General features: G+C 40.4%; 1 protein-coding gene across 2 annotated transcripts in view; it reads left to right on the top strand.

Moving 5' to 3' along the window:
- Positions 1 to 9,383: 9,383 nt before the first annotated feature.
- RAB38 (RAB38, member RAS oncogene family) overlaps positions 9,384 to 14,354 on the top strand; it is a 326,770-nt gene continuing 321,799 nt past the window's right edge. The window contains exon 1 of one of the 2 annotated variants that reach the window (XM_055355662.2): positions 9,384 to 10,075. In XM_055355662.2, the coding sequence (XP_055211637.1) occupies positions 9,874 to 10,075 (202 nt within the window). In that variant the 5' untranslated portion in view covers positions 9,384 to 9,873. The remainder of the gene's footprint in view (positions 10,076 to 14,354) is intronic. The other variant, XM_004051946.3, reaches the window with a different exon arrangement.

Below are 14,354 nucleotides of genomic sequence, written 5' to 3'. Positions count from 1 at the left end.
AACTGTAAAATTTCAAAATTTCAAGAATAAATAAAAAATAAATAGTAAATCCTTAAAGATTTTCAAGATAATTACGTATTAATTTCATTGATTTTAAAACCAATCCATACATATCCTAGATAATTTAGAAAAGTATAAAGAAGAAAAATGTTTGTTCTAGTTATATGTACAATCATGTACATATATTTATAAAATCTGGATAATTTATATACGTATGCACATATATATGTAATTTTATATTTAGCTTTTTTCCAAATAATACAATAGCATGAATATTCATTCCATTAATATTCTTCATAAACATGATGTTTAATGGCTATAAAATATTAAATTTTATGGATATGACATTGTCTATTTAGCCAGTTTCTATTGAAAAATATTTAGGTTGCTACTAAAAATAATGCTGCATTAAATATCTTGTGCATAAATCTTGGAAAGACTGCCTGATTATTTATTTGGGACAGATTCTTAGAAGAGGAACAACTGTTTAAAGGGTACTTACTAGTTGTTGGATAATTATGCCTATCTTTAAGACCCTTCATGCATATGACCTGGTTGTTTTTGAGAAGGTGCTATCAATTTAGAGAAGATACTCAAAGGAGGTTAAAAGGGTGTATGAAGTAAAGGGATCAGGCTGACTCTGAAACTAGTGGCAGAGTCAGTAAGGGAATGCAGCCCAATAACTTCCACACTAGCAGTCTTTGTGCACTCATCTTCCCATTGCTTTTTATGGATGCCAGTAGCAATGTTCAAGCCTCTTAAAAAAAAATAAAATAAATAAAACAAAATTCCAGGTAGCTTACTGCATTTCAGGCTCAAAATTGTTGCCAATAACATAACACATGGTCTTGCATGATTCATATTTTTCATTGTCATTAAAAGACTTACTGAGTGCCTGTACTAGTCAAGACATTAAATACAGCCTGGCATAAACAAGTATGGACCATTTCTTGAGCATGCCAGTATCATGGAGCAGGCTGCACCTTGTGCTGGTAGGGTATATGCTTCTGATTTCATGGGCAGAGTCAAAGAGGAGGGCAACAAAATCTACAAAAAGAATGTTGGGGAGAGGTAGAATAGTGAAATGGCGTACATATAAACTGCTATTATATAGGCATGCTAAGCAGAGACATGACTTCTTTCAGACTCAAGGAGATTTATCATTTAAGATTTGGTTTGGCTGCATAAACAGAAAACCCAACTCATCAAAAGGTTAAACCAAACAATGTATTCCTCTCACACAGAAGTTCAGAGGTTGGGATAAGAGGAGTGAGTGTCCTATTGCAGTAGTAACTTTATTTTATTTTACTTTTTAGAGGCAGGGTCTTGCTATGTTGCCCAGTCTGGACTTGAACTCCTGGGCTAAAGTGAACCTCCCACTTCAGCCTCCCAGTAGTTGGGACTACAGGCAGATGCCAACATGCCCAGCTTGTAGTAATTTATTTTTGAAGATTGATCTGGGAGTGGTAAGGGATAGGAAAAAGCAGGGGAAACTGAATCAGGAAGATGTCCTTAGGGAACAACTACTTGATGAGATATTAAGAGGGACTGAAACGACAGCATGAATGAAAGAGACACCGGAGAGAAGAATTTGCAAGTTGGTGTCGAAATGGAAAAGTAGGGCACAAGCAGAAAAGAAGTGAAGATGATATCAAGGTTTGGATATTGGTGACCCTGGCGGGAATTTCAATCCAAATTGGAGAGAGACAGTCAATTCCCTTTCAGGCACATGGAGCTTGTCCTCATGAGCTAAGCCAGGGCTACTATGGCAGAGACACTCCAGGACAGCATGAGTACCTTGTCTAACTGGTTTTGGAGTGCCAGCCTGATCATGCCACCCACAAAATAGTGCGTTGGTTCCCTTAGGAGGGCACACCTCTCAGCGCTGATAAGATTAGTGTGATCAGAATGAGAAAGGTTGGCTAGAAAAATACTGAAACCTAAAACACCCAGCACTTGGTGGCCAGACAGGAAACTTCATTGTCTCTACACACTGAATGCTGTTTATGAAACCTGGAACAGGAGCCACTGGAAATCCTCATCCAAGACCTATTCAGTACACATTTGACTTTAACTTTGTTTTCTTCTTTTGATATCAATAACATTTCCATAAAAATGAAATAATATAGAAAAGCAGGAAAATATATAAAAAAGAAGCAATAATCTCACTCTCCAGAGATAAACTCTAATATGTGGGTACATAATTTTCTGTACCTTTTTTCCATCGACAATGTGTGCATGTTTGTGTAAAATGGAAATTATGTATTTTATGCTAAGTTGGGGACTCTAACTTTTTGTGATTTGTTGACCTCCCATTTAAAAATGTTATGAAAAAAATTGTGAACATTTTTCCAGCTGCAATATTTTCTTTAACATTGTTTATAAAGGCTGTATAATGTGCCAGCACATATGTATACCATTACAATATTTAACCTCGTGTATTTAGGGAGTTGTGATTTTTTGTTTTTATAAGCAACACTGCAATCGGAATTCTTAAAGCCAAATTGTCACATACATCTTTAGTGATTTCCTTACCATAAATTCCTAAAAATGGAATTAACAAAGGGCACATGCATTTTAAGGATTTTGATACATATAACCACATTTCCCTTTAACAACTTTTTCTTATGTTAGTCCCACCACAGGATCATAAGATAGTATCCATTTTTTACATTCTCATCAAAATTGGATATTTTTAGTACTAAAATATATTTGTCAATTTAAAAAGTAAAAAATGGTATTACATTATTGCTTAATTTTCATACTTTTATTACTATCCTAGTGAAAAATACACTTTTCACACTATTGGCTTTTTGTTTGTCTTGTGTGGCCAATTGCTTATTTATATCTTTATCTAATTTAGTGTTTAAAAAATTATTAGAACAATTTAATATAAGGTGTATTTCCTTTTGCCTGTTTTAAATGTTGTAAAATTTTTCTCATTCTGAAAGTATCATTTTTCTTGCTTCTGGTTATTGTTAATGTCTACACGTTTAGTTTTTTTTTCCTTTTATTATTTCTGCCTTTCACATAATATTCAAAGGTCCTTTCTCCACAATAATAATGCATAGATATTCACCTTTTTGTTATAATAGTAATTTTGTGAAGTAGTGGAAATGCCATCAGGAATTTGTCTGATATGGGTAACAAAGAGAGAGGAATCAAGAGTGACTGAGTTTTTGAGCTTGGTAGACTTTGGTGAGGGTGGAACCACTGACCAAAAACCAGGAATACAGGAAAGGGAACAAGTCTGTTAGGGTAGATAATGAGTTCAGTTTTGCACATGTTGCATTTAAACTGTCTGCCAGAAAGCCTGGTAGAAATGCCCAACAGGCAGTTGGAACAAATTTATGGAATGCAGGAGTAAGGTTGTGTTTTAAATACAGATATAGAAATCATCAGCAGACATTTGATAGTTTAACAACATGTACTTTTCAGTGCATATCCTGGGCCAAGCACTATGCTAAGCACTTCACAGAATTTTATTTGGTCTTCTCCAAAAAAAAAAATAGGAGGTTAAAATTATTATCCTCATTTTATACATGAAGGGACAAGCTTGCAAAAGTTAAACTACTTTACAAAGTTCTTATGACTGGGTAGTGGTAGAACTTGAATGTGAAATCAGGTAAGCTCACCTGATTCCAGAGTTCCTAACCCCATTTGCTCTATTGTCACAGGAGTAGATGAGCTCAAGCAGAGAAAGTCAGAGTCCCAAGGATGAAGAATAGCAAACTTTAGTGGATGGGCAGAAAAGAAGGGAAGTTGTGAAGGAGTCTAAGAAGGTCAGAGTGGAAGGCAGAAGGTCATGTGTATACATGCTGATGCTTTAACCAGAATGGAAGCATTTTTGATGGCAGGGACTTATATCTTATACACTCTTTGAGATAAACGTGAGACCTTTCTTCTGACCCTGATCCTCAAAAAACTCTGTTACAATGCTTTGTACATGAATATTTCTTCATTTATGCTGTGATGGTCTGTCAGTAATTTTCTTGCGTTAACCTTCTGAGCTAGACCCCACCAGTCCCTCTGTCATCACCCATTATGGAATAGGGGTTCGTTCACTGGACAGCCTCAGTACTATCCTATCACCTTCTCTGAGAGCAACAGAAGTAGATTCCTTGTATATGCTCTCTATGTGCACTGGGTCAGACCTCTCCCCACAAATGCACAGCATGCCACTTTTACTTGTGTTGACTTTCTGCCCGAGTTGGTGAGAGATTATGGGATATATCCTTTTATCTTTGAATCATAGATTTTTCTTTTCTTCCTTTATTGGCTGTTTCCCTGCATAGTTAAGACTTTATCAAATGGAAATAGAATCAATCTCTTTTCTTTATAGCCTGAATATTTAGTAGCATAGCAGAAACAAAGCTACAGTAGAAGCCTGGACCTGGAATTTATCACATGCTAAAGGAGTGTGGTATAGTAGAAAAAGCACAGATTTAGGAATTAGTGGTTATGATTCTCATGCTGTCACTCCATATCTGTGAGTTTGGAAAAATTATTTAAATTCTTTGAGCCCTATTTCCCTCATTATAAAGTGAAGATACTTGCTGCAGAGTGGTCGTGAAGATCAAATAAACTTACCAAGATAAAGGGCTTAGCTCATTGTAGGTTCCCAGGATAAGGAAGTTGAAATTCTAGCACATACAGAATCATTTTTCTCCATGTTCTCAGATGCTTGCCTTTCGGCCATTCCATAGCTTATTTCCACTCATCCATGTTAGATGTGTTAGTAGAAAAATACATCCCGATTCAGCCATGCCTGTCTGGCACATCTAAGGCACATAATTTTAGTTGGTGATAAATACACTGCTGAAAATGGTTTAGGTCATACTCTGGTTTTCTTGATTCATACTACTGGTGGGTTAAAAAATGCACTTGCAATCAGTTTCTCATGATAACCTGTAAATATCCTATTGTAGTCTTTTTTTTTCTGGAAAAAAATCTAGCCAGAAATTTCTCATAGACTGAAAAGTATTTATTTCAAGAACATCCCATACAGAATCCATCTTGGCCTCTCTCCAAATAACCCAAAAGTTGCTTCCTACTTCTAGATATCTGCTGCAATCCTGAACCAATACTAGATGACTCGAATTGCAAGTTAGCACAGGTTTCAGACAAGCCTAGTGGGTAAAGAGAGAACTTTTTGAAGAAAGAAATAAGCTGCAACTTTAACTTGGCAGACCTATTTATTAAAATTGTGGTTTAGGAGAATTTTCCAAAGCCCCTATAGCTGTAGATCTCATTTGAGAGCCTCAACTTCTCCCTCTTCTTTAGGAATGAATATTCTTTAGGAAAGTCCTGGCTTGTTCCTGTTGTTTGGTGTAATTATTCATAGTGCCCCCTTTCACTCTCAAGAGTCATAGTTTGAATGATAAAATATATGGTCATTTCTTCCAGGCCTTTTGCAGAGTAAAATTCATCTGTTGTAAGATATATTTCTTGTATTAATCTAAGAAAAATTAGATTACCTTTTCTATAACAGAGCCCTTGGGACCCCATCTTGCAGTCATTTACATATTTCTTCAGAGCAATAATTAAAAGCTCACATAAGCTAATGAATAACTCCCCATGGCTCTCTTAATGGCAAAAGCAAATAATGTAACTTCACAGGGGCTCACCAAATACAGCAGCTCTAGGAGGAAAACATGAGGGTTTGTCCCTTCAAGTTTACATTTGCAAAGCAATTTGCAATCATTGTAGTTTTTCCATTTCATAAGACTAAGTACCCACATTGGACAGAAAGGGAATGGAGACTAAGAGAAACCTAATGCTGTGCCTTCTGGGATATCATTCTTGGCTTGAATTCTGAGCACTTTGTGGTCTCACACACCTTTTACAAACTTGAGTCATCAGCCTTCCCGACCTTGGTGAGAAGATGTGCTGTGGTTTAGCAATTTGAGGGTGGTAAGCTTGTCAAAACATCACCAGAGATGTTTTGAGAATTACTGTAGAGAACAGGTTTCCATGGTGCAGTGTGGCTGCTGGGAGGCGGACGAATGGCACAGCTGTTCTCTCCATGGGGAGGAAGCACTGGATCTTTTGTGTCAGAAAAAGCTGAGATCCTCCTGATAATCCTAAGCCATCTTGACAGGTATATGTTCAGGTTGGGGAAGATAGGTTCTGAAGAAGCATCATAATTGCAGGGGACAGGGTTGAATGAAAGAGGAGGCAAGAATGGTCTAGCTGCTTGATAATATCCTTTCCATCTATTCACTGTCTGGCTTGATCCAGTTTATAGTTTGTCCCTGGCTACCTGGCTCCCTGTCTGCAGCCTAGTTCTGAGTGTAGAAAATAAGTTCAAAGCAAGGAAGGGGAGTACATGAAGGTTTGTCCCCCAAAAAGAATGTTCTTGGATTGCCTTTGTCTTGTGGGAAAATGTACAGCAGCAGAGGAAAGAATAGCACCATGAAACCAGAGGAGAACTATGGCATCATGTTTGCTTTGAGATGGCCTTTCTTCCAAACCTAAAAGAGGAGAGAAAACATCACCTCTTTGGCAGTGGTGCTCTTGTGGGGTGACTAGAATCAGCTAGGGTGTCACTCCTACTAGACAATGTCTAGAAGACCCAGAATTCTGATATTTTAGAGTCCAAAGGACTTTCCAGAGATCTTGCAACCTAACTCCCTCATTTTACCCAAGGGACTTTCAGGTTCAGAGACCTAGGCGCCTTTTACAAACATTTTACTGAACTGCTAGGCTGGGGTGCTTACCAAGCTGCTGTAATCTAAAAGTCTTAAAAATATAAACCAAGAGTAATTTCTTCCCACTGTGAAGAATGATCATGAGACCTAAATGAGTACGGCTGGAAACAAACTGCACATACTTCCTGCCTGGCCAAGGAGCTTGCTCACCATGGTTGGCTGCTGTCCCTGAGAGAAGAATCTCCTACCTGCAGAGAGGCAATAAAACTGAAGCTTCAGGACCCCTTCCAAGGCCCTAGACCTAATTATGTATTTTTGATTTTGCATTCTTTTGCTCAAAAAGCTACTTCCTCCAATTTTATCAGCTTCAGGACCAGAAATCCTGAACTTTGCCCTGCCTGTCCTACCTCATAAATCCAAATGTCTGATGTTCCAATATGCTCTTGCTCAAAAGAGAACAGATAAGGGTGAGGATGACTCTGCCGGGACCAGGCTTGGGAAAACAGTACGGGGCTGGTGAGAAAGTTGGGTTGGGTATAATTTTGAAGGCTGGCCCACAAGATGTCTCAAACTCCTACCTTGTTTCTACCCCAGGAGGTTGTTGGCCAGACAAAGCCTGTCTCTCAGATTTACAGACCCAGGATTTTAGAGCTGGCAAAGGTCTCATTTTGTCATCCTCCCTAATTTTGCAGGCATTTAGAATGGCTTAAGCATCTTGGGCTCCTGAATTCCCCTCCCTGGGAAGTGAGGTGACATTGTTGGCTAATTCTTTAAGCAGGTAGAGTATTTGTCTCACTTGTTAGATGTGATCTTCTTGGTGTGTCCCCGCATGGGTGGAAACCAGTAAATGAGGCCTACCCAGCTAAGCACTTCAATAAAACACAAACGACTGCAATTCTACACACTGTCACTTAGTGTCCATTCTGAGCAAAACTTCTGAGTTACTCTCTGAGGAAAGATGAAACAGCACAGGACAGTGCCTGTGGACAGTATTTTAAGCTTGTCCCTCATTTCATAGTAATAGCTACAATTTATTTACCACCTACTATGGACCCAGCATCTTATCAACAATTTCATTTGTATTTATTTATTTATTTATTTATTTATTTATTTATTTATTTATTTATTTATTTATTTTGAGATAGAGTCTTGCTCAGGTTACCCAGGCTGGAAAGCAATGGTGTGATCTTGGCTCACTGCAACCTCTGCATCCCGGATTCAAGATATTCTCCTGTCTCCGCCTCTCAAGTAGCTGGGATTATAGTCACCTGCCACCACGCCCAGCTAATTTTTGTATTTTTAGTAGAGACGGGTTTCACCATGTTGGCCAGGCTGGTCTTGAACTCCTGACCTCAAGTGATTCACCCACCTAAGCCTCCCAAAGTGCTTGGATTACAATCATGAGCCACTGTGCCCTGCCATAGGTATTATCATTCTCCTTTTGTTGATGTGGAAACCAAGGCTCAGAGGTTATGTGACTTGTCCCGGGTACACATCTTCAGCATCCCGCTGCTTGTTTGGGGCATGTGGAGGCTAAAGTTCAGGGTGTGTCAGGCCAGAAGAGGAAGGCAGAAAGACAATGGCCTTGCCAAACCTCCTTTCTCCCTTTCACACAGGCCTGTGTTTAAGTCCTAGTTCTAACACATACTAGTTACGTGTGCCCTTGAGAAAGCTGCTGTTAATCTTGGTTTCCTTATTTATAAATTGAAGAAAATAACGCACTTCATAAAGCAATTGAGAAGATGAAATGATAGAATGTGAGCAGAGCTCCTTCACAGCACATTCAGGTACAAAATAGCTCATTTTGGTATAAACTGCTCACCCCCTAGCCCTGAATGCCCAATTTCTCATTTTCTTTAGGTCTTTACTAAATTGTCTCCGTCTTACTGAAACCTTCCCTGGCCACCCTATCTAAAAGGCAAACCCCATATAATCTCTTCACATCCCCTTTCTGCCTTATTTTATTACCAATTAATATATGACAAATTGTACTTATTTTGTCTTGTCCTGTCTCCACCCACAAGAAGGTAAATTTTTCTTAGGCCAGTAGGCATTGTCTGCGTTAGGAGGATGATACAGAAATCCTAACGCAGACAATGCCTACTGGCCTCAAAAAAACTTACCTTCTTGTAGGTGGAGACAGACAAGACAAAATAAGTACAATTTGTCATATATTAATTGGTAATAAAATGTATATTGGTCAAATGAATGAAAAACAACAAAAACAACAAAAAGAAGTTGGGAACCTAAAGACCTATGTTTGAATTTGGTTTTTTTCCTTACTATTTGACTCTGGGTCCATTACTTAAAATGTCTGGTCCTTAGCTTCCTCATTTGTAAAATAGGAAGAAAAATGGTATCTATTATTAAGACAGCTGGGATGACTAATGACGTAATTTATAAACCCTCTGGCATATAGCGAGTGCTCAATAAATGTTTGCCATTATTATTATTTGTAATAATCTGACCGATTGTTAAAACTGTCTTTCTGTGCAGCTCTGAGTTTTTAGGATATGAGAAGAGGCTAAAAGTCACGAGTGCCCTTGGCATTTTCGGCCCAATTGTCCTCCTTGTTAACTGATTACCAGTTGAATGGGTGTGAAAGTGCTCAGTGTTCACACCTCCAAGCTGCTGAGAGGTCAGCATTGCCATTCATTGAGAAATAACAGGCTGTGAGAGCTCAAGTGACTTACTTATGGTCCCTCAACTTAAAAACCAGGGCACGCAGGAACCAAGCCCAGCCAGTCTTGGGCTTCCTAATACTGTACTTTCTCTCTACAATGTGGGGTAGTTAAGAGCCTGTGACTTCAGACCTGTGGTCAGCGGGGCCTTTCACCGGCCATCTCCCGCAGAGTAGTTTTTCACAACCAGTTTTCTCGCAAGCAAAACGTGGAAAACAAGATCCACACCTCAAAGTTTGTGGCCAGGGTCACAGGTGAAAACAGCTCTTCGGAAACTCTAAAGCGCCGGATAAATAAGCGCTGCAACAGGCAACCACACGCGAACCCCTTTCAGCTGCCAGTCCCGGGACTCGCTCCTGTCTCCTCCCCTCTCCAAGACCGCGGAGTAGGAAGGAGGATTAACCCCTAGGGGAGGAGTTCCGCCCCCCAGCCCCCGCCCCGCCGCCCACGCCTCTCTCTGCACCTACACTTGCGCTCCCCAAGTCTCTCTCCTGCGCAGAGCCCAGGCTGCGCTTCCCTGGTCAGTCTGGCCGGCCGCCAGGATGCAGGTCCCACACAAGGAGCACCTGTACAAGTTGCTGGTGATTGGCGACCTGGGCGTGGGGAAGACCAGCATCATCAAGCGCTACGTGCACCAGAACTTCTCCTCGCACTACCGGGCCACAATCGGCGTGGACTTCGCGCTCAAGGTGCTCCACTGGGACCCGGAGACTGTGGTGCGCCTGCAGCTCTGGGATATCGCAGGTGAGCGCGGGGGGAGGGGGTCAGGGGGATAGAGCGCCTCGCGGCCAGTTTCCAGTCTCGAGGCAGCGGCTTGCGGCCAAGCGTGAGATTAAAATCACTAGGTCGCGAGGCAGTTTTTCCTGGTGGGCTGGAAACTTAGTTTCAAAGAAAAGAAAAACGTTTGAAACTTCAAGTGCATTCCCTGGCGCTTTTGGGCTATTGCTTTAGCTCCTTCCCGCACAGTCCCCTGGGATCTCTCTGCCCAGAGCAGGCCTCCCCAGGGAACCAGAGGAAGATTGTCTGCAATTGCATTCTGTTCTCCACTCCAGCTCGTTTTCTGGGCGCGGGCAGTTCTGCCAATGACGCAGCCCAGTGCCACGCACGTCCTTCCGTGCAGGGGCGGACCGAGGGGAAGCCCCTAGGCTGGTTCACAGAGGAAACCGGGATAGTTCCAGGCTAGCTGGAGTTTGCCCATTCCTGTCTTCAGTGGCTCACTTTATTTCAAATCTTGTCACCTATCTCTCTGCCCTTAAGACAAAGGAGTTTGAGGGTTTTTGTTTTGTTTTGTTTTTTTGCTTTTTGCTTACAGTAAGCCAAGTACTTTTGTGTGTATATGTCAGGGGCAAAGTATTCTTTCTCCCTCTCTTTCTATATTTCTATCTCTCTGGCTCTCTGTCTTCTATGAAAAGGAGGTTGTGTGTATATTTTAAGGCCATTTTTATGTAAGGGCCTATGATAGCCTTATGATTTCTTGATTTGGCCCTAAAGTTTTCACTGAGAGATCTGAAAAATGAGAGGTTGTTTGTTTTTGTTTTTTACAACATTTAAAATCAGATTTTGACTCCACAGGTTTGTACCAGAAGTTAGGCCTAGTCAAAAGTGAGGGTGCAATGTATCTACTCCAAGTATGAATCCTTGGACAAGGCTGTTTGCAACCTGCGCATGACCAACTCCTCATTACAGATTTTAGCCCTGCCACTAACTAACCTGCTCGGTGGCTTTGGACAAGTCTCTTCAGCTCAGTTGCATCACTGTTAAGTGGAAAGGAGTTGGGCAAGGGTCAAGGATCTTCCTGCTCAGAAGTTTTAAAGTCTTCTGGGATTCTCCATGGGAACAACTTCAAACAGTCTTATTTCATGGTCTGTGACACCAGGAACCTTTCGTTATAAGTGCTGGACCCAAACTAGCCACTTCTGTTTCAGAAAATGGATTCATTTTAGCTGATGCATTTGATTGGAAACTCTTTATCATGGCTTGAAACTAGAACAAATGTGGAAAATTTTTGAAAGGGCATTTGTGATCTGGGGACTTTCGTGCCTCTTTAATCATGAACTGCCAGGCCTTTTTCTTTTAGCATGTGAACAGATGAACAGATTCATGCATTTGGAGTCATCTTCAGCTGCTCTAGTAGCAAGAGGGTTATCAGAGAACAGAAAATGTTATCAGCCACTGTTGGATGGGGCTTTTCATCTAAAAAAATTCTCTCTGTGTACTTTCTTGCTGCATGTCATAATGTCTGAAAACCCTTCTGGCTGCTCAAAAGTCCTCAGGATTCAGATTTAGAAACGGCTTACTGTTTAAACGGGGATATAGCTGTAATTCGGACTTCTATGTACAATCCAGGTAACAGCATGACAGCAGAGAAGTTCTGTGTCTGTAGATTTCAGTCTCCTCACATAAACAGAAGAGATGGAAGGGTATAGTGATTAATAGCCCAAATTCCAGAGTTGAACTGCCTCCATCTGGATCCTTACTTTACTCTGCATGTAGTAGGCAATCTTAGGTAAGTTCTCTAACCTCCTTGTTTTAGTTTCCTTACTTGTAAACAGGGAGAATGCTCTCTCCCAATAGATGACAGGTGAGCAACCAACAGTGATAGCTGAAGGTGATCCTGCCTGTTCTCTAGGAGATCTGCAAGGATTATTATCACACTAGCTACCATTTTTTAAGCCTATATAAATGCTAGGCAAGAAGGATATGATATACAAGTGCTTATTAATTCCTAATAAATTGTGATCCCAATATTACATATATATTTTGTCCCCAAGTTATCACCATTTTCAGCTTTGCTCCTGACATACTGTCAGGAGCAATTTAACTCCCAAGCTCGAAAGCACTACGTTAGCCATGTTTGTAGACTGAAGTTGCAGTGGAGGCTGTAGTCACAGAAGTCTGTATAAATAAGAAATCTGAAGTCTTGGGAAGTTCATTCTACAGATACTGCGGTGGTGTTACATTCAACATCTCAGTAGAGGAGCTTGTTTTTCCCAGAGCTCTAATGCTCAGTGGTAACCTGTCTTTAGCAGCCTTAAGCCCAAAGGCCCTGTTAGCTGAATTATAGATTGGACAGCAGGCACAGTGAATTGGGTGAAAGCTAGGCCACTGTAGGAAATGGTTGGAACATGCATGTGCTCCATGTTTCATGGTTTAAGCTGCATAGGGAGCCATGTGGGTTATGAATTCATGTGAAATCCAGCCTCAACTGCCCACCCAGACTCCGGTCAGCCAGGTGTACCTTATAGTACTTTCAAATCACAGCCTGTCTGTCCACAGATAAGAATGCATCTCTCCGTCCTTAGTGTTCAACTCTGGTGTGTCCCCGGAGAGAGCAGGTAGTGGAGGTTAGTGGGCCTAGCTTTGAGAAGGTTGTGGGTGTTCAATGAGACAGAGAAGACCTGCACTGTTCTGATAGGATATCATATACATTTGTTATTAAGGGAATCTTGGCTCAGCTAGACTCTTGATACTCATTTGGTTCAATGCCAAATAGGGCCCTTTTTAATCTACTAAATTCCCATGATGTGTCTCTTGTAGCCATGTAGATTGGCCAGTCTGATCTTGAAAGACTCCAAAAAGTATCTCTGGGGTCTTGTGAAGTAGGCCTTGAAACAAGATGATAAATCCCACCAAACCCCATAGGGGACAGCAGTTGGCCTGGATTCCAGTGATTCCGTGCTAGAGGGTCAGCTGTGTGTTCAGAGGCTCCTGATAGAGTCAAAGAAATGAAGTAACTTTGCCTGAGGCCACCCAGCTGGTAGAGGAAGAGCCAGATTTGACCCGGTTCCGTTTCACTCAGAGTCAAGCCTTGCTGTTTGCACTTGCTGGCCTGTGAGTGCCTGGCACACAGCTGGCCCACAGGGATTATGTCTTCTTCCTTTTTAAAGGTGTTGTTTCATTAGTAGGTGGGTTAAACTTACCTTCTCCTTTCTAACTGGATTTTTGGTATTATTAAGTACCACTGTGCATTCAGTGAAAAGGAATGAATTAAAATCTATTTCTGAAAATTTTATCTTGATTAGGATGTGAATTTATAGAGTTTTTTAAAAAATAGGTCATTTAGGGAAAATGAAAACAAAAAATTCACACTTGAGACTCCACTTTTTTATTACTCTCCAAATCCAGAGACTATAATTGCTCATTCACCCTTTCAAAAAGAACTGTACTATCTTGTCTAGAACTCTTGATGTGCTTTGAGACTCTGATCTAGGCATTGGGACATTTATAGGGATAGTAGCTAATGTTTCTTAAGCCCTTATTCTTATGAGTGTCCAGGCATATTTAATCTATAATTTCCCAGTATAATAGCTGGTTAGGCCACTAGAATTTAAAATTGACCATTGAATCTGTTTTCAAAAGATTTGCTCTACTGTCCTTAATTTGAAAACAGAGCACTTCAGACATAGTTTAAATATATTGTAAATTATAGATACTCTGAAAATATAATTAGGCAAACTGTGAAACCTTGCTGAACCTCAATTGCCTCATCTATAAAATGATGATTATTTAATTTTCCTGTGATACTTATTTTATCTTTTGTAGTCTCTGTAAGCAAAAGGTTTATTATCACTGTCCTCAGGGTATAGGTAGCACATGGTCATTTATTCCAGCTTCTTTACTTACTAGCTTTGTGACTTGTGTGAGTTACTTAGCCTCTGTGCCTTCGTTTTCTGTCTGTAAAATGGGAATAATAACAATACCTGCATCTTAGTATTTTTGTAAGAATTAAATGAGTTAATTTATGCAAAGCTGTGCCTTACACATAATAAATGCTGAATGAGTGTTAGCTATTATTCCTGTTGTCATAATTGTTATTATTACAGACTGTTTTCACATACATTTTCCCACTTGATCTCCCCAGCATTGCTGAGGGTGTAGACAAGCAGATAGTCCTAAACCCAATTTTATTTAAAAAGATAAAAAATGAGAGAGGTAAGAGAGTTGCCTGAGATCATAAGTGGCAGAGGAGAATAGGAACAGTCGGTCTGTTTAGCTTCAGCTTACTTGTATGAGTGAGATAACC

This window comes from Gorilla gorilla, chromosome 9 (assembly GCF_029281585.2).
Source record: "Gorilla gorilla gorilla isolate KB3781 chromosome 9, NHGRI_mGorGor1-v2.1_pri, whole genome shotgun sequence".
Classification (NCBI taxonomy): domain Eukaryota; kingdom Metazoa; phylum Chordata; class Mammalia; order Primates; family Hominidae; genus Gorilla; species Gorilla gorilla.
The sequence above is the reverse complement of the archived record's forward strand: the minus strand, read 5'-3'. Positions and strand labels throughout refer to the sequence as shown.